Below are 23586 nucleotides of genomic sequence, written 5' to 3' on the forward strand. Positions count from 1 at the left end.
TGGTAGAGCTGAAAAGGTAGCATATTGTTTCAGTGACAGAGCTGGTAGGCCCTGTAAGGGTTTAGTGGTAGAGCCAATGTAATAGTTCAGTGCGAGCTGTGTGGCCAGGGTATTGGTTCAGTGGTAGAGCTGTGTGGAAAGTATACTAGTTCTCAGGGGTACAGCTCTAAAACATGTTTAAGGGTTCACTGATAGAGCTGTGGGAACTATATACTGATTAAGAAACAGAGTTATTTAGCCCAAGTATTGGTTCAGAAGAAGAGATGCTTAACTGGTTCAGTGATAGAACTGTGTGTCCTATTAAGGCGTTCAGTGGTAGTCATACACGCCTGTGTATTGGTTCAGTGGTAGTCACACATGCCTGTGTATTGGTTTAGTGGTAGTCCTACATGCCTGTGTATTGAGTCAGTGGTAGTGCTGAGTCGTCTGTATACTGATTCAGTGGTAGATCTGCATGGTCTGTATACTAGTGGTATATAGTGGTACGGCTGTGGAACATGTATGTTTGTTCACCGATAGGGCTGTATGGATTATGTAGTGTTTCCATTGTAAAGTGGTGAGGGGCCTGTGAAGTAGTTCAGTGATCGAGCAGTGGACCTGTGTAATGACTCAGTGGTACTGCTATGTGAGCGTGTAACAGCTCAGTGGCAGAACTGAGGGACCTATGTAAGTGGTTAACCCGGGGCGGTGAACTCCGCTCCTCTCGCTGTGTTTACGGAGTTTCCTGCACTCTGCGTTATGCGGATCTCGCGGAGTTCCGAAAAAACGTTTTTTTCCTCGCTCGCGTTCAACAATGTGAAGTTGGCGAGCGCAAGCGAGGAAAATCCACCTACCGGGGAGATTTTTCCTCGTTTGCGATCGTCAACATCAAGTTGACGAGTGCGAGCATGGAAAATAAACCTCTCAGTGAGATTTCTCAACGTGGGGAGGGGGTCAGGTTTCCCGCTACGAGTGGTCACGTATGCTCGCGACTGCTCGCATTGAGAAACTGCCAGTTTGCGTTGGGAAAGCTGCCGCTCGTGTACAAATCTACTCAAGCGACAGAAAAAGTAAGTTTGCACTGTGCAATCAGCGCAAATGGCATTTTTCTATGGCACTGCGACGCTTGCGGAGCTCCGCGTAGTGCGATGGAGTTTTTTTTGCACTTTGCGTAGCTTCGCGTAGTGCAATTCTGCCCAGGGTTAATAATGGTTCAGCAATGGAGCTGATGGACCTGTATACAGTGCAAAGGACAATGTATTCTGTACAAGATGCAAATTTAGCAGATGTGGGGTATGAAGAATTAAAGAAAGAATTTTCTGATGTGTTTTTCGAAACCTTGGGTAAACTTAAGGGGCCCGATTCACAGAATGAACTTAAGACTCAATCCTAAACTTACTACTATTTGGGTATTCACAGAATGCACTTACTACTTTTGGTATTCACAGAACTTAGTGCCCGATTCACAGAATGAACTTAAGACTCAATCCTAAACTTACTACTATTTTGGTATTCACAGAATGCACTTACTACTTTTGGCATTCACAGAATGAACTTACTACTTTTGGTATTCACAGAAGTTAGGATTTTGTCTTAAGTTTGTCTTAAGACAAACTTAAGATAGACTTAAGATAGACTTACGACAGACTTAAGACAGACTTAAGACAAAATCCTAACTTCTGTGAATACCAAAAGTAGTAAGTTCATTCTGTGAATTCCAAAAGTAGTAAGTGCATTCTGTGAATACCAAAATAGTAGTAAGTTTAGGATTGAGTCTTAAGTTCATTCTGTGAATCGGGCCCACAGGATTTTGTCTTAAGTCTGTCTTAAGTCTGTCTTAAGACAAACTTAAGACAAAATCCTAACTTCTGTGAATACCAAAAGTAGTAAGTTCATTCTGTAAATACCAAAATAGTAGTAAGTTTAGGATTGAGTCTTAAGTTCATTCTGTGAATCGGGCCCAAGGATCTTAAGCATAACATTATTGTCTACGAAAATGTAATTCCAGTTAGACCAAAAAATAAAGGAATGTACCTTTGAATTATCAATAGAAATTGAAGGAAATGCTTTACAACATGTGTGATAAAGACATAATAGAACCCACTGAAAGCTCAAATTGGATTTCGAAGGCCGGTTGTGATTTCACTCAATTCTGATGGGGATATGAGGCTATTGTTGGACTTGAGATGTTTGAATGAAGCTATTTGGGTCAATACTTTTTCACTATCGAACCTACAGGAGTTAATGTCATCTGTTTGTAATGCTACAATGTTTTTCTACAATAGATCTTAATAGTGCGTATCATCAGGATGGTGAATCAAAGTACTGAACAGCTTTCATAACACAGGAAGGAACGTGCCAAAAAAGAGGATGATATGTTGATCTTGCTAGTGCTTCTGCTCTATTTCTAAGAGAAATGTCCAGGATTTTGCAAGAAGTTAAGAGAGCAAGAATATTTCACGATGATAGTAAATGCTAGCGCTGTGGTTCTAGTGCTTTGGCTCAGTGCCAATTGTTCCTACTGGACCTGTCCCTCAGCAGCAAGGGTCCGATTCACAGAATGAACTTAAGAGTCAATCCTAAACTTACTACTATTTTGGTATTCACAGAATGCACTTACTACTTTTGGCATTCACAGAATGCACTTACTACTTTTGGTATTCACAGAATGAACTTACTACTTTTGGTATTCACAGAAGTTAGGATTTTGTCTTAAGTTTGTCTTAAGACAAACTTAAGACATACTTAAGACAGACTTAAGTTAGGATTTTGTCTTAAGTCTGTCTTAAGACAAACTTAAGACAAACTTAAGACAGACTTAAGTTAGGATTTTGTCTTAAGTCTGTCTTAAGTCTGTCTTAAGTTTGCCTTATGTCTGTCTTAAGTCTGTCTTAAGTTTGTCTTAAGACAAACTTAAGACAAAATCCTAACTTCTGTGAATACCAAAAGTAGTAAGTTCATTCTGTGAATGCCAAAAGTAGAAAGTGCATTCTGTGAATACCAAAATAGTAGTAAGTTTAGGATTGAGTCTTAAGTTCATTCTGTGAATCGGGCCCATAGTCTCTAGAGTTAGCCTTATATCTCCGTGATGCAGTGACATCACCCGTCCCAGTGGGCTCTGGACATTGGTTCAAAGCTAGCGCACTGGTGCACTTGCCAGGCATAGGTCACATTTTGGTGAGGCAGGCACCAGAGCTAGCACAGGGCGTCCTGAAGCTGTGAAACCAGACTGAGGGATGGGCAGGACAGGGGAAGAGGAGGCGCTCGGTCATCCCTTCATGGATAGAGTTGTGGAGGGCTGATCCCGCACACAGCTCAAGAGGAAGAGGCGAGGTGAGATGTGACTGGGGGCGGGATGAAGGGAGAAGTAAGCCTATCCTGTGACCTTCACCTGACCACCTGCGTGCCTTGGTCCTCCAACTTTCACCTGACCCTCCCCGCACATCAAGGGGTCTGGCACACCGTAGGATAGAATGGGATAGGATAGGATAACATTTGTGAAGCGCATTTATACACATAGATGTTAAGGCGCTATTGCGGAATAAGATGACCAGCAGAAGGGAGGCGACCAGCAAAAAGGAATCTAAGATGTGAAGAGCCAAGTTTTCAGATTTTTTTTAAAGACCAAGAAAGAGTCCGCATCTGAAATATAATTAGGTAGGGGATTCCATAGTTTGGCGGCCGCTACCGAAGAGGAGCGACCACCGCCTCTAGTCCTATGAACTCTGGGGATGATAAGTTTTTTACAAGAGGGAGATCTCGGTTGCCTCCCCGGAATGTACCATTGAAAAAGCATCTTCAAATGGGAGGGGCCCTAGGGCCTTAAAGACCATTCACACTGCACTTAGCCAGGAGGTGGATTCAAATATAGAGGCGTGGGAGGTGCAGTCATCTGTAAAAATGGTAAGGCGTTCAGGACTTTTAGAGCAGGACAAACCCTGAATCACATCACAGTGCTGATGTTACAGGCAGTGTGCCAATACAGCAAAGAGCAGGCGCATTATCACAGCACACACCCACGCAGCTACAATGCTCCGTTTCCATACTCTTATTTGTGTTCCTTTCCTTCTTACCCGAGTTCCTCTTTCCTGTGTAACCCTCATCACTCTCGCCCTCGGACGGTGCCTGGAAGTCTATCAGTCTGCCGTGCACGCTATGGAATGTATAGCCACTCCCTCGTATAAAGTACATTTCTTATGTCACCGAGTAAAAACATTTGAATTTGGGATTTTGTGGCTGGTTCACCATTTTCATAATGTGTGTTATCGGTATAAGGGAGGTCTCGGGGGTGGGTACAGTAGAGCTAGGAAGAGCATTGACTAGTGAATTGACTCCCCCCCCCCCCACACCCTTCCCCATTAGTAATTGCACTCCCCCACCATCAAATCACAGAATATGATTGCATTCATTGGTAAAACAAATCTGTTACCTGACAGTCGGCCTCGTTTGCAAGAAGTTACACCTGCACCATACAACACAACGTCTCAGCACTTTACAAAATACACACATTACGTACATTTTCCTTCTTGGGTTTTTGGGCCCTGTCATGCCAATTTCCATCAGCAAAGTGCTCCTTGGGGAACTAGATGGAAGGACAGACAAGGGGAAAGGCCCAGAGCCACGCCTCATCACAATGCAGTGCATTAAGTGTCTTCGATATTTGCATACATATTTACACATTGTTGTCACATTTAAGGCACGGATCATTTAAAAAAAGTTTGCAAGTCATAAAAAGAAGCCATGTTTTTGCACAAACAATGAAAATAAGGCTAATCGGCTGCTGTGTTATATACGTTGCTAAGGCACTATGATCTCTGTGCTTTCTCTCCTTCGATCACCTGGGTTACTTTCATTCATGAGTGGTGGTGTGTGGAGAAAAAACACAATTTCGGTCCTATAGCTCATCGAAGAACTCTTAGAGACACCACAGAGCTCCCCTCTGCTGCTATTTTTTATATTTCACTCCTGCCATTTTGGCTCAGGCTCTTCAGTGCTACATACTGCTGGGAGCGGGCGACAGAAGTGCGCCAACCCACATTTTGCAATGCAAGCGCTATACATCCCACACTTCTTCAGTAACTAGGTCTGGGCCAGGTTTTTTGTACTTGCCTGGCTCCCTAGATAGCTCAAGAAAAGGTGTGCTTTTCCTCTGTCTCTGACATCATTCGACACAAAATGTCCTCCTGCTCCCCTCCTACTGAACACCTTTCGGAGAATATCTCAACATAATCCTCAGAACTCCAGAGCGGGGGATAGGGCCAATAAACAAAACGATAATTACAAAACTGTGAACAAGGAAACGCACCGTGTTTATCAGACTAATGTTGGATTGTTACTGTCACAGACTCAGGGAAATATTTAAATATTGTTTGTGCTCTGATACTGCCTAGTTGCTACTTTTTGAGGAAGGTGGATTGCTTCATGCTTCCTCCACACCCTTGCAAATGTTGGTTATCTTATTGTGTACTACGCCCTTGTACATTCATTCGCACTGCTGATGCTGGTGTTGTTGCCTTTTGAACCTCCACTCCCTCTTCTCTCCTTAACTTCACAATTCACCCACTCACCCTGATACAATTAAATCACTATCCTTGATTGGGAGATGTGTTGGCATGACATTTGCCCTTTCCGGGGTTTAACACTGGCCGCAGTGCCCTTTTATTCTGCCAGCAAAGGTTCTGAAAGATCTCCTTGCCAATGGTCCCACATTCTTTCATGCCCTTTGCATTCAGCCCCCTCTTGGCTTCCTGTAAGTTGTTGTCCGTAGATGACCACATCCTTGAGTCAAAATGACCTTCATTGAAGATCGATGCTCTCATACTCAAAGTGGTCAGAGTCTTCCAGCTCAATGGCAGGGACCAAGTTGTAATAATCCGTCGACTGGTTCATGTAAAGCTTCTCGCGATCCGTGGAGTTCTTCAGGACCTCAGTCACGCTGACGGTTTCAGCTTCTGGTTCACTTCCTCCTGCGGCATCCATGTCCTCTTTTTCTTCCTCTTCCTCCTCCACCGCTGTGATCTTCACTCCTGGTTTCTCTTTGTACAGGTTTCCATCGCTGGCTACAGCGGAGGTCCCAACCTTGATCTCCACCTCTTCATAGAGATCCCTGCTGCTCCCCAGCAGGGCGGTGGAGGTCTTCATTAGCATCTGGTCCTTCACAAGGTCGTTCTTCTCCTTCTTAGCTGGAGTGGTCATGTTGTCGCATTGAATATAGTTGTGGTTCTCTATCAGGTTCTTGCATCCATTCCTCTCCACTGTTGCCAGGTGGCACTGCTGCCTGCTGACAGTAAAACGATCTTTCTTTTTTCTAGAACAGAGGCAGCAGCAGGTAACCCCCAAAAGTAACAACAGGGGCAGGCAGATGAAGAGTGCTATCAATTGGTGCGTTCGGCAGAGAGCACCTTTCTTGACGTTTCGGATGTTCATGCCACAGACATTTTTGGGCCTGCTGCAGGTCAACTCTCCAAGTACATCACTGCTTGTATTGTCTGATGGATACTTCTCAACAATATTGTATAAAGAGCAGGTACATTCCAAGCTGTTGTTGGAGAACCCCAGTCTGACAAGCGATGGCTTGAATACACCAGGCGGGATGGACACGAGGTCATTGAAGTCCAGGTAGACTTCTTGGATGTGGTCTGATGCTTGTAGAAATGACTGTGGCAGCTCTACCAGTCTGTTGTTCTCCAGGTGAAGAATGCTCAGGTTGGCTGCATCTTTGAGGAAGTCCATCGGAAGCTTTTCCAAGAGGTTGTCGTTCAGATACAATGCTTCCAACGTGTTGGGAATCGAGTTAACATCGACCATGTGCGATATGTTACAGTTCGAAAGGTCGATAACTCTCACTCCTACCACTCTGCTGAAAAGGCTCCATTCCAGAAGTTCAATCGCAAGCCCGGTGAAGTTTAAGCAGCAGGCCTCGCGGTCCGGGGCAGTTCGAAAGGAGGTGAAGTTTGTGGCTGTGCTGCAAAGGCATGGGACTTCCGCAGAGACTTGGACTGTGTGACTCAAACCCATAAGGATGCAGCACACCAGGATACTGTGAAGGTGGTAACCTAGAGTGAAGAGACAACAAAGACTAGTCAGTGATGGATCAGTGAATCATGCACCAATATACTAATAAACCAACTATATTTCTTAGCTAGGGTATCATGAACTCAATGCAAATAAACCTTTTCTCTATGGCTTTGGGCGCGTTATGTGTTCTTAAGCTATACGTTTCAATAAATTGTCAGAAATCAACAGTTTGTGAGACAATGTGGGACCAGTTCTGCTCTTGTGTGCAGCACACATGGAAAAAGCAAAATGGCATTGTTTGTTTACGTGTAGGAAGGTGTCCCTTCCTGTACATAAACAAACTTTAAAAAAAAACAATTTTGTCACTTTCATGTGTGCTGCATGAAGCAGTACGTATGAAAGTGACCGAACAGCATTTCTAGGATTGTTTATGTGCATTTCTAAAATTGTTGATGTCTTCCTCCACATAAACAATCCTCCCCTGCATGCAGGCACCCTTGATTGTACTCTTTTGCAAGGTAGGGTGACCAGGTGTCCCGGATTTGGCAGGACGATCCCCGTTTTTCACCAGCTGTCCAAGCAGATTTTGAGAAATTTAGCTCATTTCCCGGTTTTTGGAGAGGGTCGACTAAAACGGGGGAAGGTCTTTTTATTATGTTTTACAAAGCGGGCATAGTTAGCCGTTGTTCCAAGAAAGCAATAAAATTCACAGGCAAGCTACTGGGTTTAAAAATTGAATCATATGTATGTTCTTACTGCCTGTTGTAATTCTCTGCTGAGGAGCGCTGTCATTCTGTGCGCTCGCTTGACGTAAAATTATAGTTCTTCTTCTATAGTGAAATGTCCTGTTTTTTTGCTTTAAAATTCTGGTCACCCTAGTGCAAGGGTGCCTGCATTAGCACTAAGTTGCTAAACTTAGCGCCATCGCAGAGGGAAACGCAAGGCTGCCCCACATTCTTGTAAATATGGTGCAGCCTTGCGTTTCCGAAGTGGCGGAGAGAGGTGTTAAGCCAGGAAAGCTAACGCCGCTCTCCTCCACTTCCTTGTACATATCCCCCACAGTGAGCAATATACCAATGGACTGTAATGTCCTAGAGACAAACTACCAGTGACTTAGACTAATTCAAGAATGCCACAATCACTTTTTATCCACAAGGGCGCAGCAGCTCTTTGTTAACTCTCCAGCTCTTCTGTTTCCTTTTAGGGCGGGTGAAGTGCGTGTGGGAGAAGTGTTTGCAAACAAAAGTGAGGCGAAGTGCAGGAGGGAAAGTGGAAAACAGCCCCCCTTACGTTAAAAATCTCGAAGAATGCGGATGTTTCTCTGAGCCCCTCCCTGCTCGTTGCAGAGAGCGGCCCTAGCCTCCTCCAGCCCTTTATCCTGCAGGAAGCCTGTGCTTCCTGCAGCGCCTTCCTCCTGGGGCAGGGTTTATTTTAACAGGGAGACTTTTCTACCTCCATCAGTTTAACCCCTTCTGCTCATGTTTTACCATTTCATGCCTACCCAGTGGCTCTTTATGCTTCTGGTGGCACTGCCCAGCAGGGGCATTCTAGCCCCAACAGCCGAGGTCATTGAAGGAGGAGGCCGGGGAACTACTCTTCGGTCAATGCCTCTGAGAGACCAGAGCGGATGGGGAAGGGTCAGTCTCTTAATCAAGTTTGAAAGACATTGTCCAACAAATGTGATACCTGCCAGCTTGTAAGACACTTTCAGTCACATGATGCGTGAGAGAGATATGAGACTGACTCTGCCCCATTCTTCCGGTCTTTCAGGACTGACGATTAGCTGTAACAACATGAGTGCTGCTGCACAACTGTGGCTTGACAAGGCCAACAACTGGCTTTGCCAGTGATTGTTACAAGAAGACTTGCAGAGTTCTTGGCGCTACAAATAGTTCAGGCTAGCCTTCTATATTAGTGGTTGTCTGAAACGAGAATTAGACAGCGACTTGCATCAAATACTACAAGAGAAGCTGTTCAAAAAGAAGTGAGCTGCATTCATCCAGTTTTTTGTCCTAAAGTACATTATCAAGTGACACCAGCCTCAAAACGTACCTGGCAGCCTGGGTGTGCAGGAGCATAAAATCCAGATTATAAACTTTAAAAGAGGGCGGGCAGGACAGAAAAGAGAGGTGCAAAGACCCTTTCAATTGCACTGCTCTGCAAAGACCAAAGGAGCCACTTTAAAAAACCCTCATTTCTATAAGACATATCTGAACATGCTTTCTTCTTAAAACGAGGTCAAATACACGATTATTCTGAAAAGCCTCCGTAACCTGCTTCCTGCAACGCAGAGAGTAGCGCCCACACACATGGGCTCTTGGGAGCGCTGCACTCCTCACACTCAGTGCTCAGAGTCACAAACATCTGTGCAACCGATATATACTTGGTTCAAAAATGAAATGCACATGTTTGAAATGTGAAACCACTGGCGCAGGGGCATAGCCTCAAGGGGTTGTTTGGGTGTTACACCCCCTTAAAAAATGTGTTATGTGGTAAATAGTTAGGTACAGGTGCTTTAAGTCAGGTATGGTGATGTGTCTGTCGGTTTCACCCTAACCGGGGCCAGGGCCTCCTTGCTAATAGGCGATAGGCCTGTTAGCGGCTGTTTCTCAGGTCTATTGGTCGGGAACAACTACTTTGCATGTCAATAGCGATAATATTGCTGACATGCAAAGCGGCACCCAAACTGGTCGCTTTAGTCAGAAAGCTGTCGCTAACTGCTGTTAGCGACAGCTCGCTGATAGGGCGATAAAAATATCACTGCTTTAGCGGCAAAAAGTGCAGCTAAAGCGGCGATAAGGCCTTTGGTATTATGCCCCTCTGTACTTTAACAAGCTATGCCAGCGTGATTGTTGGAAAATCTGTGGCTTACACCCCACCCACCCCGTCCCCGATCTTACCAAGCTACGCCCCTGCACAGATGATATGCGCCTGACACTCGCAAGTTATCAGTTGGACCAAACAGCTGCACTGTGGACAAGTGTTGTAACCACGCAGATGAATAACTTGTCTCACAAAAAGATAGATAACACACATTTGTTTAACTGTTGTAGTTAGACCTGCAGAGCCGACAGTACAAACCCCCTGACAGCAGAAAACGTCAATATTTCCGTGGCGTTCATATCCAAATGAATGTATTTGGACATGTGATTTTGCTAAACGACACGATGAAGTTTAAAATCTTGACAACTTCATAGCTTGGACGGGGGGAGGGAAGGGAAGCATAAAGGAGGGTCAAACCCAGGTGGCGGGGGCAAGCAACAACGCTGGTGGTGGGCAAGAAGGGAAAAAAAGTGCCTCAGTCTCAGCACAGAGCAGCAGCGGAAGGGCACTAATCAAAGTTGCCAGGCAATCAGTACTTGGTCCATGCTCCACGTAAGGGAGAACCAAATAAGGAGAAAGTGAAACCGGAACCTACTGACCAATCAGGAGCCGGCAAATAAGAGTATTGAGGAAGCCAACCAGTGGTGAGTAATGGGCAGGCTCGAGGTCGAGGCCTTTCTTCAAGCAACAAAGGGACTTATTTACAAGCTCCTTGCGCCACCGGTGTGTCACTTTTTCCCATATTAAAAGTGATGCACCCGTGGTGCAAGGAGGGGAAAAATAAGCCCCAAAAGGTCTTGCAAGCAAGAGCGCATGTGATGTTTTAGACTAGACCGAAAAAGGTAAGATATCTTCCTCTGTGTAAGAAAAGCAGAGTAAAGCTACATTCCAAGGTGTTGGAGACCCCAATCTAACAAAGAGGTGCTGCTTAGAAACACTGCTTATTACAGATGGCTCTCCCACCTTACCTCCATTTCGCAAGTACAGAGAAGAATGTCTTTTTTGACGACAAGAATAAGGACATTGGACGGGGATGTTCAGACCTGGCAAGTTTGAAAATAATTTTATCATGTGAGTAAGGGTGAACCTTGAAGTGGCACAGTCTGGATTGAGGTGTTGATTGGTGGGTCTTGGAGCCCATCATCAACCATGGAGGGCCTTGCACTGCTTGAGTCCACCCTCCCACAAAAACGTCTGAGGGCGTCACTGACATCCTGGGGAAGTCTAAAATCTACACCTCCCCAGGTGAGGCGTAACAAAGAGAAATATGGTTCTTTCTCCTAGTTTATTCCTCTTTCTATGTGTGCTGCATTCTGCAACGCAAACAGAAAGAGGAAAAAGCCTCAAGCAATTGTTTTTGTGCAGGAGGGTACTCCTTCCTGCACAAAACAATCCTCCTTACAATGCAAGCACCCATGCACCATAATGGAAGGAAGTCTGCATTGGCACTAGGCAGCCAAAAGACTGCCAGCCAGGGGAAAGGACAATAATGACCCGTATTGACTTAAATATGGCGCCTTCCTGCCCTTTCCCCATCACGCAGTGCAGCTCAGTGCAGAATGGTGACTTGCTGCGCTGCACTGCATCACTTGGCTATAAATATGGTGCTAAGTTCATAGACTTTGCTATAATAGCCTCGTCTTTATGTCACAGAGCGAGGTAGCGCATCACGCAAAGCAGCCAGTTTTAGCCAGATTGCCTCCGATGATGTCATTCGCAGGCGACTCTTGCTGAATTTGGTGCTGCTCATCTCCCACCCTCCCTGCAACACAGCGTTGCAGGGTTTGCCCTTGTATCAAGGACAGTGAATCTGACCCAAAGTCTCTTGTGAACAGCTCTCTCCTCTTTTCCAAGTAGGATCAGGAGCCCAAGAACTGGTGTGCCCTACATCAATAATTCCTCTAGGATCCCTCATGCACCCTCTCTGCAAGCCAATCTCCAAGGAAAGTGAGAATGCACTTCTTTGTATCAGTCTCTGTTTGAAGTCTCTGGTTTCTTTTCCTTGGTTAGGGGATAGTCTTGATGAAGCCACTGAGAGCCTTTTGTTGGGTGGGGAGGGGGGTGGGAGCTAATCAGGATGAATGGCTTTAGGGAACAAGGAGTAATGATATGGCTGGGCATTGTGTGTATGATGTGTGTGTGTGTGAGCGTGGTGTGTGTACTACTTTCCATGGTGTAAATGTTCTATTTATGTGTGTGGGAAGCTTGACCTGCTTCTACCAATGTTGCCACTGTTTGTATTTTCTGAGGGAAGTTTGGGCTGTTGCGCTCCATTCTTTACCTGTTCTGAGTGTGTGAGGGAAGTGTGGACTGCTACTGCCAGGTTGTCACCTATTGTGAGTGTGTGAGGGAAGTTTGGGCTGTTGCGCTCCATTCTTTACCTGTTCTGAGTGTGTGAGGGAAGTGTGGACTGCTACTGCCAGGTTGTCACCTATTGTGAGTGTGTGAGGGAAGTTTGGGCTGTTGCGCTCCATTCTTTACCTGTTCTGAGTGTGTGAGGGAAGTGTGGACTGCTACTGCCAGGTGGTCACCTATTGTGAGTGTGTGAGGGATATTTGGGCTGTTGCTGTCCATTCTTTACCTGCTCTGAATGTGTGAGTGAAGTGTGGACTGCTGCTGTCCATTCTGTACCTGTTCTGAGTGTGTGAGGGAAGCTTGGATGGCTGCTGCTTCAATGCTTCAGCTGTTGTGAATGTGTGAGGGAAGCTTGGACTGCTGCTGCCCAGACTTTACCTGGTCTGAGTGTGTGAGGGAAGCTTGGATGGCTGCTGCTTCAATGCTTCAGCTGTTGTGAATGTGTGAGGGAAGCTGCCCAGACTTAACCTGGTCTGAGTGTGTGAGGGAAGCTTGGACTGCCGCTGCCCAGACTACCTGTTCTGAGTGTGTGAGGGAAGTTTGGACTTCTGCAGCCCAGTCTTTACCTGTTCTGAGTGTGTGAGGGAAGCTCGGACTGCTGCTGTCCATTCTTTATCTGTTCTGAGTGTGTGAGGGAAGCTTGGACTGCTGCAGCCCAGTCTTTACCTGTTCTGAGTGTGTGAGGGAAGCTTGGACTGCTGCAGCCCAGCCTTTACCTGTTCTGAGTGTGTGAGGGAAGCTTGGACTGCTACTGCCCAGGCTATACCTCTTGTGAGCGTGTGAGGAAAGCTTGGACTGCAGCTGCCCAGCCGTTACCTGTTGTGAGTGTGTGAGGGAAGCTTGGACTGCTACTGCCAGGCTATACCTGTTGTGAGTGTGTGAGGGAAGCTTGGACTGCAGCTGCCCAGACGTTACCTGTTGTGAGTGTGTAAGGGAAGCTTGGACTGCAGCTGCCCAGACGTTACCTGTTGTGAGTGTGTGAGGGAAGCTTGGACTGCAGCAGCCCAGTCTTTACCTGTTCTGAGTGTGTGAGGGAAGCTTGGACTGCAGCTGCCCAGACGTTACCTGTTGTGAGTGTGTGAGGGAAGCTTGGACTGCTGCAGCCCAGTCTTTACCTGTTCTGAGTGTGTGAGGGAAGCTTGGACTGCTGCAGCCCAGCCTTTACCTGTTCTGAGTGTGTGAGGGAAGCTTGGACTGCTACTGCCCAGGCTATACCTCTTGTGAGCGTGTGAGGAAAGCTTGGACTGCAGCTGCCCAGCCGTTACCTGTTGTGAGTGTGTGAGGGAAGCTTGGACTGCTACTGCCAGGCTATACCTGTTGTGAGTGTGTGAGGGAAGCTTGGACTGCAGCTGCCCAGACGTTACCTGTTGTGAGTGTGTAAGGGAAGCTTGGACTGCAGCTGCCCAGACGTTACCTGTTGTGAGTGTGTGAGGGAAGCTTGGACTGCAGCAGCCCAGTCTTTACCTGTTCTGAGTGTGTGAGGGAAGCTCGGACTGCTGCTGTCCATTCTTTATCTGTTCTGAGTGTGTGAGGGAAGCTTGGACTGCTGCAGCCCAGTCTTTACCTGTTCTGAGTGTGTGAGGGAAGCTTGGACTGCTGCAGCCCAGCCTTTACCTGTTCTGAGTGTGTGAGGGAAGCTTGGACTGCTACTGCCCAGGCTATACCTCTTGTGAGCGTGTGAGGAAAGCTTGGACTGCAGCTGCCCAGCCGTTACCTGTTGTGAGTGTGTGAGGGAAGCTTGGACTGCTACTGCCAGGCTATACCTGTTGTGAGTGTGTGAGGGAAGCTTGGACTGCAGCTGCCCAGACGTTACCTGTTGTGAGTGTGTAAGGGAAGCTTGGACTGCAGCTGCCCAGACGTTACCTGTTGTGAGTGTGTGAGGGGAGCTTGGACTGCAGCAGCCCAGTCTTTACCTGTTCTGAGTGTGTGAGGGAAGCTTGGACTGCAGCTGCCCAGACGTTACCTGTTGTGAGTGTGTGAGGGAAGCTTGGACTGCTGCAGCCCAGTCTTTACCTGTTCTGAGTGTGTGAGGGAAGCTTGGACTGCTGCAGCCCAGCCTTTACCTGTTCTGAGTGTGTGAGGGAAGCTTGGACTGCTACTGCCCAGGCTATACCTCTTGTGAGCGTGTGAGGAAAGCTTGGACTGCAGCTGCCCAGCCGTTACCTGTTGTGAGTGTGTGAGGGAAGCTTGGACTGCTACTGCCAGGCTATACCTGTTGTGAGTGTGTGAGGGAAGCTTGGACTGCAGCTGCCCAGACGTTACCTGTTGTGAGTGTGTAAGGGAAGCTTGGACTGCAGCTGCCCAGACGTTACCTGTTGTGAGTGTGTGAGGGAAGCTTGGACTGCTACTGCCCAGGCTATACCTGTTGTGAGTGTGTGAGGAAAGCTTGGACTGCAGCTGCCCAGACGTTACCTTTTGTGAGTGTGTGAGGGAAACTTGGACTGCTACTGCCCAGGCTATACCTGTTGTGAGTGTGTGAGGGAAGCTTGGACTGCAGCTGTCCAGACGTTACCTGTTGTGAGTGTGTGAGGGAAGCTTGGACTGCTACTGCCCAGGCTATACCTGTTGTGAGTGTGTGAGGGAAGCTTGGACTACAGCTGCCCAGTCGTTACCTGTTGTGAGTATGTGAGGGAAGCTTGGACAGCTACTCCCCAGGCTATACCTGTGGTGAGTGTGTGAGGGAAGCTTGGACTGCAGCTACCCAGACGTTACCTATTGTGAGTGTGTGAGGGAAGCTTGGACTGCAGCTGCTCAGACGTTACATGTTGTGAGTGTGTGAGGGAAGCTTGGACTGCAGCTGCCCAGACGTTACCTGTTGTGAGTGTGTGAGGGAAGCTTGGACTGCTACTGCCCAGGCTATACCTGTTGTGAGTGTGTGAGGGAAGCTTGGATGGCTGCTGCTTCAATGCTTCAGCTGTTGTGAATGTGTGAGGGAAGCTTGGACTGCTGCTGCCCAGACTTTACCTGGTCTGAGTGTGTGAGGGAAGCTTGGATGGCTGCTGCTTCAATGCTTCAGCTGTTGTGAATGTGTGAGGGAAGCTGCCCAGACTTAACCTGGTCTGAGTGTGTGAGGGAAGCTTGGACTGCCGCTGCCCAGACTACCTGTTCTGAGTGTGTGAGGGAAGTTTGGACTTCTGCAGCCCAGTCTTTACCTGTTCTGAGTGTGTGAGGGAAGCTTGGACTGCTGCTGTCCATTCTTTATCTGTTCTGAGTGTGTGAGGGAAGCTTGGACTGCTGCAGCCCAGTCTTTACCTGTTCTGAGTGTGTGAGGGAAGCTTGGACTGCTGCAGCCCAGCCTTTACCTGTTCTGAGTGTGTGAGGGAAGCTTGGACTGCTACTGCCCAGGCTATACCTCTTGTGAGCGTGTGAGGAAAGCTTGGACTGCAGCTGCCCAGCCGTTACCTGTTGTGAGTGTGTGAGGGAAGCTTGGACTGCTACTGCCAGGCTATACCTGTTGTGAGTGTGTGAGGGAAGCTTGGACTGCAGCTGCCCAGACGTTACCTGTTGTGAGTGTGTAAGGGAAGCTTGGACTGCAGCTGCCCAGACGTTACCTGTTGTGAGTGTGTGAGGGAAGCTTGGACTGCAGCAGCCCAGTCTTTACCTGTTCTGAGTGTGTGAGGGAAGCTTGGACTGCAGCTGCCCAGACGTTACCTGTTGTGAGTGTGTGAGGGAAGCTTGGACTGCTGCAGCCCAGTCTTTACCTGTTCTGAGTGTGTGAGGGAAGCTTGGACTGCTGCAGCCCAGCCTTTACCTGTTCTGAGTGTGTGAGGGAAGCTTGGACTGCTACTGCCCAGGCTATACCTCTTGTGAGCGTGTGAGGAAAGCTTGGACTGCAGCTGCCCAGCCGTTACCTGTTGTGAGTGTGTGAGGGAAGCTTGGACTGCTACTGCCAGGCTATACCTGTTGTGAGTGTGTGAGGGAAGCTTGGACTGCAGCTGCCCAGACGTTACCTGTTGTGAGTGTGTAAGGGAAGCTTGGACTGCAGCTGCCCAGACGTTACCTGTTGTGAGTGTGTGAGGGAAGCTTGGACTGCAGCAGCCCAGTCTTTACCTGTTGTGAGTGTGTGAGGGAAGCTTGGACTGCAGCTGCCCAGACGTTACCTGTTGTGAGTGTGTGAGGGAAGCTTGGACTGCTGCAGCCCAGTCTTTACCTGTTCTGAGTGTGTGAGGGAAGCTTGGACTGCTGCAGCCCAGCCTTTACCTGTTCTGAGTGTGTGAGGGAAGCTTGGACTGCTACTGCCCAGGCTATACCTCTTGTGAGCGTGTGAGGAAAGCTTGGACTGCAGCTGCCCAGCCGTTACCTGTTGTGAGTGTGTGAGGGAAGCTTGGACTGCTACTGCCAGGCTATACCTGTTGTGAGTGTGTGAGGGAAGCTTGGACTGCAGCTGCCCAGACGTTACCTGTTGTGAGTGTGTAAGGGAAGCTTGGACTGCAGCTGCCCAGACGTTACCTGTTGTGAGTGTGTGAGGGAAGCTTGGACTGCTACTGCCCAGGCTATACCTGTTGTGAGTGTGTGAGGAAAGCTTGGACTGCAGCTGCCCAGACGTTACCTTTTGTGAGTGTGTGAGGGAAACTTGGACTGCTACTGCCCAGGCTATACCTGTTGTGAGTGTGTGAGGGAAGCTTGGACTGCAGCTGTCCAGACGTTACCTGTTGTGAGTGTGTGAGGGAAGCTTGGACTGCTACTGCCCAGGCTATACCTGTTGTGAGTGTGTGAGGGAAGCTTGGACTACAGCTGCCCAGTCGTTACCTGTTGTGAGTATGTGAGGGAAGCTTGGACAGCTACTCCCCAGGCTATACCTGTGGTGAGTGTGTGAGGGAAGCTTGGACTGCAGCTACCCAGACGTTACCTATTGTGAGTGTGTGAGGGAAGCTTGGACTGCAGCTGCTCAGACGTTACATGTTGTGAGTGTGTGAGGGAAGCTTGGACTGCAGCTGCCCAGACGTTACCTGTTGTGAGTGTGTGAGGGAAGCTTGGACTGCTACTGCCCAGGCTATACCTGTTGTGAGTGTGTGAGGGAAGCTTGGACTGCAGCTGCCCAGACTTTATCTGTTCTTAGTGTGTGAGGAAAGTTTGGATTGCTGCTGTCCAGGCTTTCTGTGTGTGAGGTTCCATGTGTATGAGGGAAGCTTGGACAAAGCTTAGGCTGGTTCCACCTGTGCTGTATCTGTTCTCTGCGAGAGAGATGTGTGACTAGTTACTAACCTTGCTGTGCCCTTTCTCTGTGTGTGAAGGCAGGTTTTGTGTGAGTAAGGGAAGCTTGTATGGCGGCACCCCATGTTGCATCTGTAATGCGTGTTTGATGGAAGCTTGGGATGCTGCTATCTAGGCTGTGCCTGTTTTGTTAGTGATCGAAGCTTACACTGTTACCCCTCAAGCAGTATTTGTGTGTGTGGGAAATGCTTGCACTTTGGCTGCCCGAGTAGTGATTGTTTGGTGAAGCTTGAAAAAAATGTCTGGGCTGGGAATTTTGTTTTGCAGAGTGAACTATAGATAGTTTTGTCGTCATGACAGTAGAGCCAACGTGCTGGAGGATTAAAACAATATAAAGGATTTGTTAGGAGCTGCGTATTTCCAGTAAACAGTTTTGTTCTGGCTCCTGGCCCAGCACCATATACTCTACTTATACTTTCATCACAAGAGTGGCTGAACTCCACGTACAGAAGAGATGCCAATTCAAGCTGCTGACCCACGCACACAGGCTCTACACAACCAAGGACCCACCTACATTAACAACCGCTTGAACTTCCACCAACCGTCGAGAAGACTACGCTCTGCCTCCCTTTCACTTGCCCACTCTCCCCACATCTACCAAAGCAGAAGTGGAGGATGTTCCTTCTCCCACATCGCAGCTTCCACATGCATCTCAGGACCATCACCTCACTTCCAGAATTATGAATGGCCCTCAAGACCTGGCTGTTCGAATAAGCCTCTGGGGCTTGTAAGGGCCTTGAAACCCTATCGGGTGATTAGCTGTGCTTTATAAATCCTGACTGATTGATTGACAGGACTTAGTAGGTGGAATGTTTCCATGAATAGCCTTGAGTGTGAGCAATTGACACATTTTTCTGTAATCCTGATTCATCCTTCAAATTTGATTAGCAGCCAATCGAGATCACTTTGCCACTTCATGATGAAAGCTTTAGTCTCCAGATCTGTCTTTGTTCTTACAGGTAAAGCACTATACAGTATCTACCTCAGGTATGCTTGCAAGCTGCCACAGGTTTAGCTCTTATCGCCTGAGCGGTGTTGTGCTTCCCCTCATTTAAGATCCTTTCTGTGAAGAACTTTCTTCTAATTCTTCTGAACCCCCGTCTTGGCAAGTCTTAGCCTCTTTCATAGTTCCAGATCAGCTTCCAATTGTAGGTCAGATTTGCTAAATGTTGACGCAACGCAGCAAGACAGGTTGTTGTTCTGCAATGCGTCAAAGGGAGGGAGCAGAAAGGCGCTATATCTACTAAGATATGGTGCAGTTCTTTTCTCTCATAGAGCTGGTGCACTTCTGACTCCCTAGCGCCAATGTAGTCCCCCTTGCGTCACTATGCAAGGGTGCCTGTGTTGTGGTCAGAATAATTTTTGTGCAGGAAGGGATACCATCATGCACAAAAACTATTCTTAAAGCCTTATTCATCTTTGCCGTGTGCTGCAGAATTCAGCATACATGCAAAGAGGATGTATCGAGGAGAAATACAGATATTTCTCGTCAATACGCCAGCCTCAGGTAAGTGCACCATTTTGGCACAAACACATGTTCACTGACTGTAGTAAATATGGGTTAGTGTAAAAAATACATGGGTGGATGCACAGAAACGCCGATGCTGCACCCATGTAATACGTTACCAATGCAAGGCAACTTAAGGCAGCCCTATGCGCTGTGTGGTGTTACTTCTGGGATACAATCCTACTCAGAGCAGAGCAAATCTTGATTGCCATGGCTTGGGAAATCCCAACATGGAGTTTGTATTGGGGCTACAATACAAAGATGGCAACGCTAGGACAAACGTTTAACCAGTGTTTAAAGTATTTTTGAAGCATTTGGAAGGACTTCCAGATGTGAGGACATTTGCCAAACTTGAAGCAGTGTGGCGAGTTAGTCCACACCATCGTGAAAATCAGCTGTGTCATGTACAAGACCACCATGACCTGCACCGTGCTCATCGTGCAGACAATCTCACTGCCTCTTGCGGTTCTCGGCACACCCGCAGTAAAGACATCAGACTCCAGACTAAGAAATGTTAAAAATCAAAAACAAGGCTGCAGGCCTTTTCAGCCAAAGCACCCAGGATCTGGAACATCAAACCTGCGCCCTACAAGACCGCCCGAACACTGGGCCTGATTCACAGAACAAACTTAAGACAAAATCCTAAACTTACTACCATTTTCGCATTCACAGAAGACACTTACTCATTTTGGTATTCACAGAAGACACTTACTCATTTCGGTATTCACAGAAGTTAGGACTCCTAACTTTAGGACTCCTAAATGCCTTCTGTGATTACCGAAAGTCTTAAAGTTAGGATTTTTCTCAGTTTAGTAGTAGTAAAGTTAGGACTCCTAACTTTAGGACTCCTAAATGCCTTCTGTGAATACCGAAAGTCTTAAAGTTAGGATTTTTCTCAGTTTAGTAGTAGTAAAGTTGAGAAAAGTTCTAATTTTAAGACTTTCGGTATTCACAGAAGGCATTTAGGAGTCCTAAAGTTAGGACTCCTAACTTCTGTGAATACCGAAATGAGTAAGTGCCTTCTGTGTATGCGAAAATGGTAGTAAGTTTAGGATTTTGTCTAAGTTAGTTCTGTGAATCAGACCCCTTGCTCCAAGTCAGGAAAGAGTTGAAGATGCATCTCTTTAAAGAACACTACATCATAATGCCGTAACAGTCCAATTACCAGCTACCTCTCCTGTCACTCGTTGGTTGTCTGCTTGCGGCTGACCCTGTACAACACTCCACTGCCATTTCTGCTAGGTTCTGCTAGCCCATGTTCCACAAACACACATATATGAGTCCAAATGCTCAGGGATGGTGGACTCTATTTGCTGTGGGGTCATTCTCCCTGACCCATAGAAGATCAGTTCATAAATTTGGGTAAATGGTGCATTTTCCAGCACACTGGTGCACCTATATTGGCAAGAATCCAGTAGAGTATGTTTTTCATGCAGGTATTTGACAAAAATTGTGAAATATTTTAATAATTCGAAATTTGATGCACTACACAATAGCATTATTTCTCAGCAGCAACATGTCACGCATGTGCAATCAGAAAAACTGTGCACCAAACAGAGGCCCAGAGTGGATGAAGGTATATTTTTATTAGGTTGAAGAGCAGTGTTCTAATACCCAAATAATGGGGTATATTACCAACAACTAGCGATATTTATCGCTAAATGAGCTTAGCGATATCTTTTTTATCGCCGCGCATCGCCGGATTTTATCGCAGCGATAACGTGCTATTAGAACGTTTATCTCAAGTGCGATAAATATATATTCAGGCATCATCGCCAATAGGGTCTTAACCTGAATATTCACCTCCCGTTGGATATACAGGTTAAGAAGTGATCTGAGAAGGCGTTAGGTTTTGGTGATATTCGCGCTTAGCGCAAATTTTGTTGTTGCTTCGCATGCATTGATAATAGGCCCACTTTGCATGTCATTAGCGATAAATATCGCTGACATGCAACGCGGGCCCCAAACCGGTCGCTATTGCCTAAAAGCTGTCGCTAACATCAGTTAGCGACAGCTTGCTAATAGGGCGATAACATTATTGCCGCTTTCGTGGGGAAAAGTCCAGCTAAAGCGGCGATAATGCACTTGATAATATGCCCCAATGTCTTGTTTGCTTCGCTGTATACTGGCGAAAAATCAATAAGAGGTGACATTTTATGAATGGACGATAATAGTGGAATATTGGACATAGCTATCTTTCAGCATCACATCTGCGGTCACGCATAGACTGCTCTCTCTGCAACTTGAATTTCATTAGAGTTGTAAACAGAGGCCAAAGTGAGCACAGGGGTGTAGCTTGGTGAGTAAGATTGGGAGGGGTGGGGGGCACAGCTTCAGATTTTCCAACAGTCAGGCTGGCATATAATGTTTAAATATATTGTACAACAAGCAAGGTACATAAGAGGGATTAAAGGGGCAGTGGAAAGGGAGACTAATTCGGATTGGTAGGGGTACTAAGTGAGAAAAAACAATAATACACAAAATAACAAACATTGCTGAAGACTTTCAAAACAGAGAGGTAGAGAGTGTGTGTCTTATTGTCTGTGTGTATGTAAAAATTCCTGGTGAATACCCAACTGAAAGTACCTGTACCCAACTATTTAGAATCAGTTTAAGCGTGATGCTTTCAAAGGGTTATACTTTTAGAGAGGCCCTTTAATAGTGTTGCCAGTTCTGTAATGTGTCCTTTTAAAAGAAAACTAATAAAGGTGTGCACTAGGTACAGTGTGTATATTATTATAAAAATAACTTTTGAAAGCACCTTTTGAATGCACTGATTATTTTTTGTACTTTTTTGGCAGCCTATCCTATGCTGTGTGCAGCCTATATCTTGTATTGTGTCAGTGGTGGGTGGGACGGGGACTAAGGGGAAATAATCATTTGTAAAAGTTGAACTTGTCAACACGGCAGCCTTGGTTCTCTTCTCTGGCTCTCCTCCCAGCATGCACTGGGGCACAGGCTTCCCACCCAATCCCGGCGCTGCTCTCATGCGATACGTAGAATGAGAGCAGTACCAGAATTGGTCTGAGAGGCTTGGTTTCCCGCTCAGACAGTGCCCAGGAGCCTGTGATGTTTCTCCAAACCGGCTGTGCAACACAGCTGGCCGGACGACCAAACAGACATGAGCACTTACAGTGTGCCTACCACTCCTCCCTGCTATGCCTGACCCGCTCCACCCTACACTGCCGGCATCGACTCAGTCAGTCAGTGGCCATTTTATTTTTCGCTTGACTTCTGACTGACTGATCAGTGAGGCAATGCTCCTCCGCCATTATGGAGGAGCCACCCCTGTACTGTGTATAATACATTTTAAAACGAATGACTGCATAGTTCTTTCAGCAACATTCTGGGTCCTCACAGCACTATAAATGCATGTGTCACCTACCCCCTAGGGTATCAACCAGGAATCAAACCATTGACACTCCAGTTACACCCACAGGTATCCCAAATTATTACATTAGTCAAATCAGCTTTTCTACCACAACAATGTATTTCTCACGGATACCTTAAACTTCCATTTATTTTCATTTAATGTGTGTGCATTATATATAGTTTATATACAGTTACCTGTAGCCAAATGACCAACAAAATACCTACAGAATGTTTTGATCGTTTTAGCCACATCTCTGGCCCACTGCACACTCACTGACTCCACCCCCTTCATACCCCATACTTTTTTTGAACCACTTGAACCACAGAGCTTCATAACATGAGTATAGGATATTGCATTCATTGTTACATGCACTTTAACGTCTCCTCTGATAAACGGCTAGGTGTGGGGGAAAGACGCTGCAGTCTGCAGCCGGGCACGCCTTTGATTTCAGACACATCCTCCTAGCCAGGACAGACCTTTGAAAGAATCATCACTGGATGGCCATTTAAGATTGGGCTGGAGACCCTCTACTTTTACTCATTAGTCGGAGAGCTGTTTTATGCACAGCGCTTGTCTATGGTCTCCATGGACAGATATAAAGCCTCCCATGTGCTAGGGAGCTGTACAGGTTAGAATGGGAATAGGGCCAAAATAGAGTCTCCACACAAGAGCCTTAAAAAGTCCCTTGTGTGGGGTTTATGATTTGTCAGCATTGACCGTGCGAAACACGCAGAGTCCTTGAGAATTGAATGGTTTGCTTTTTATCTTGGTATGTCCAACATTTGCACTGCAGATCTCTGTTCAGATAGACCATGCATTCAGATCTAAAGTTCACTGTAAAACAAACAAAATGGAAGGCAGTATGTTTACTCCTGTTTCCTCATCTCTTCCGAGAACAGGATCTCGCCTGGGCAGAGCAGGCCCGCGGTTAGTGCATGCAATGACCTGATGAAGCCCTCAGAGTGATGAAACTATTGCTGCAATGAACTAACAATGTTAGGGATGTACGCAGGGCGTTCAAACCATACGTTCAAACCCAGGAGAGAACTCTCATTCGGTCTCCATCTTAAGGTTTATTTCCTCTCCAGTTCCTCCTGATACGCATTTGTTAAAACTTGACTATTCTGTCAGAGTGGTCAGACAATATGCTATATGTATTGTATGTAGTCACTAAGGGGCTGATTTAGTGTTTGATGGAGAGGGTAAGATGACAGGCTAATTTAAGTGTATCCCAGGGCACTACAGAACTGAAGCATCCAGGGCTACCTTTATAGGTGGAGAAGTGGCTCAATGGTTAGAGCGGCAGACTCTGATGAAA

The 23586-nt window shown here is 46.7% G+C and overlaps 1 protein-coding gene across 1 annotated transcript in view; it reads right to left on the reverse strand.

Moving 5' to 3' along the window:
* Nucleotides 1–3635: 3635 nt before the first annotated feature.
* LOC144801401 (uncharacterized) overlaps nt 3636–23586 on the reverse strand; it is a 143331-nt gene continuing 123380 nt past the window's right edge. Inside the window, exon 2 of the mRNA XM_078671751.1 lies at nt 3636–7034. Coding sequence (XP_078527877.1) covers nt 5776–7034 — 1259 coding nt within the window. The 3' untranslated portion in view covers nt 3636–5775. The remainder of the gene's footprint in view (nt 7035–23586) is intronic.

This window comes from Lissotriton helveticus, chromosome 1_2 (genome assembly GCF_964261635.1).
Source record: "Lissotriton helveticus chromosome 1_2, aLisHel1.1, whole genome shotgun sequence".
Taxonomy (NCBI): domain Eukaryota; kingdom Metazoa; phylum Chordata; class Amphibia; order Caudata; family Salamandridae; genus Lissotriton; species Lissotriton helveticus.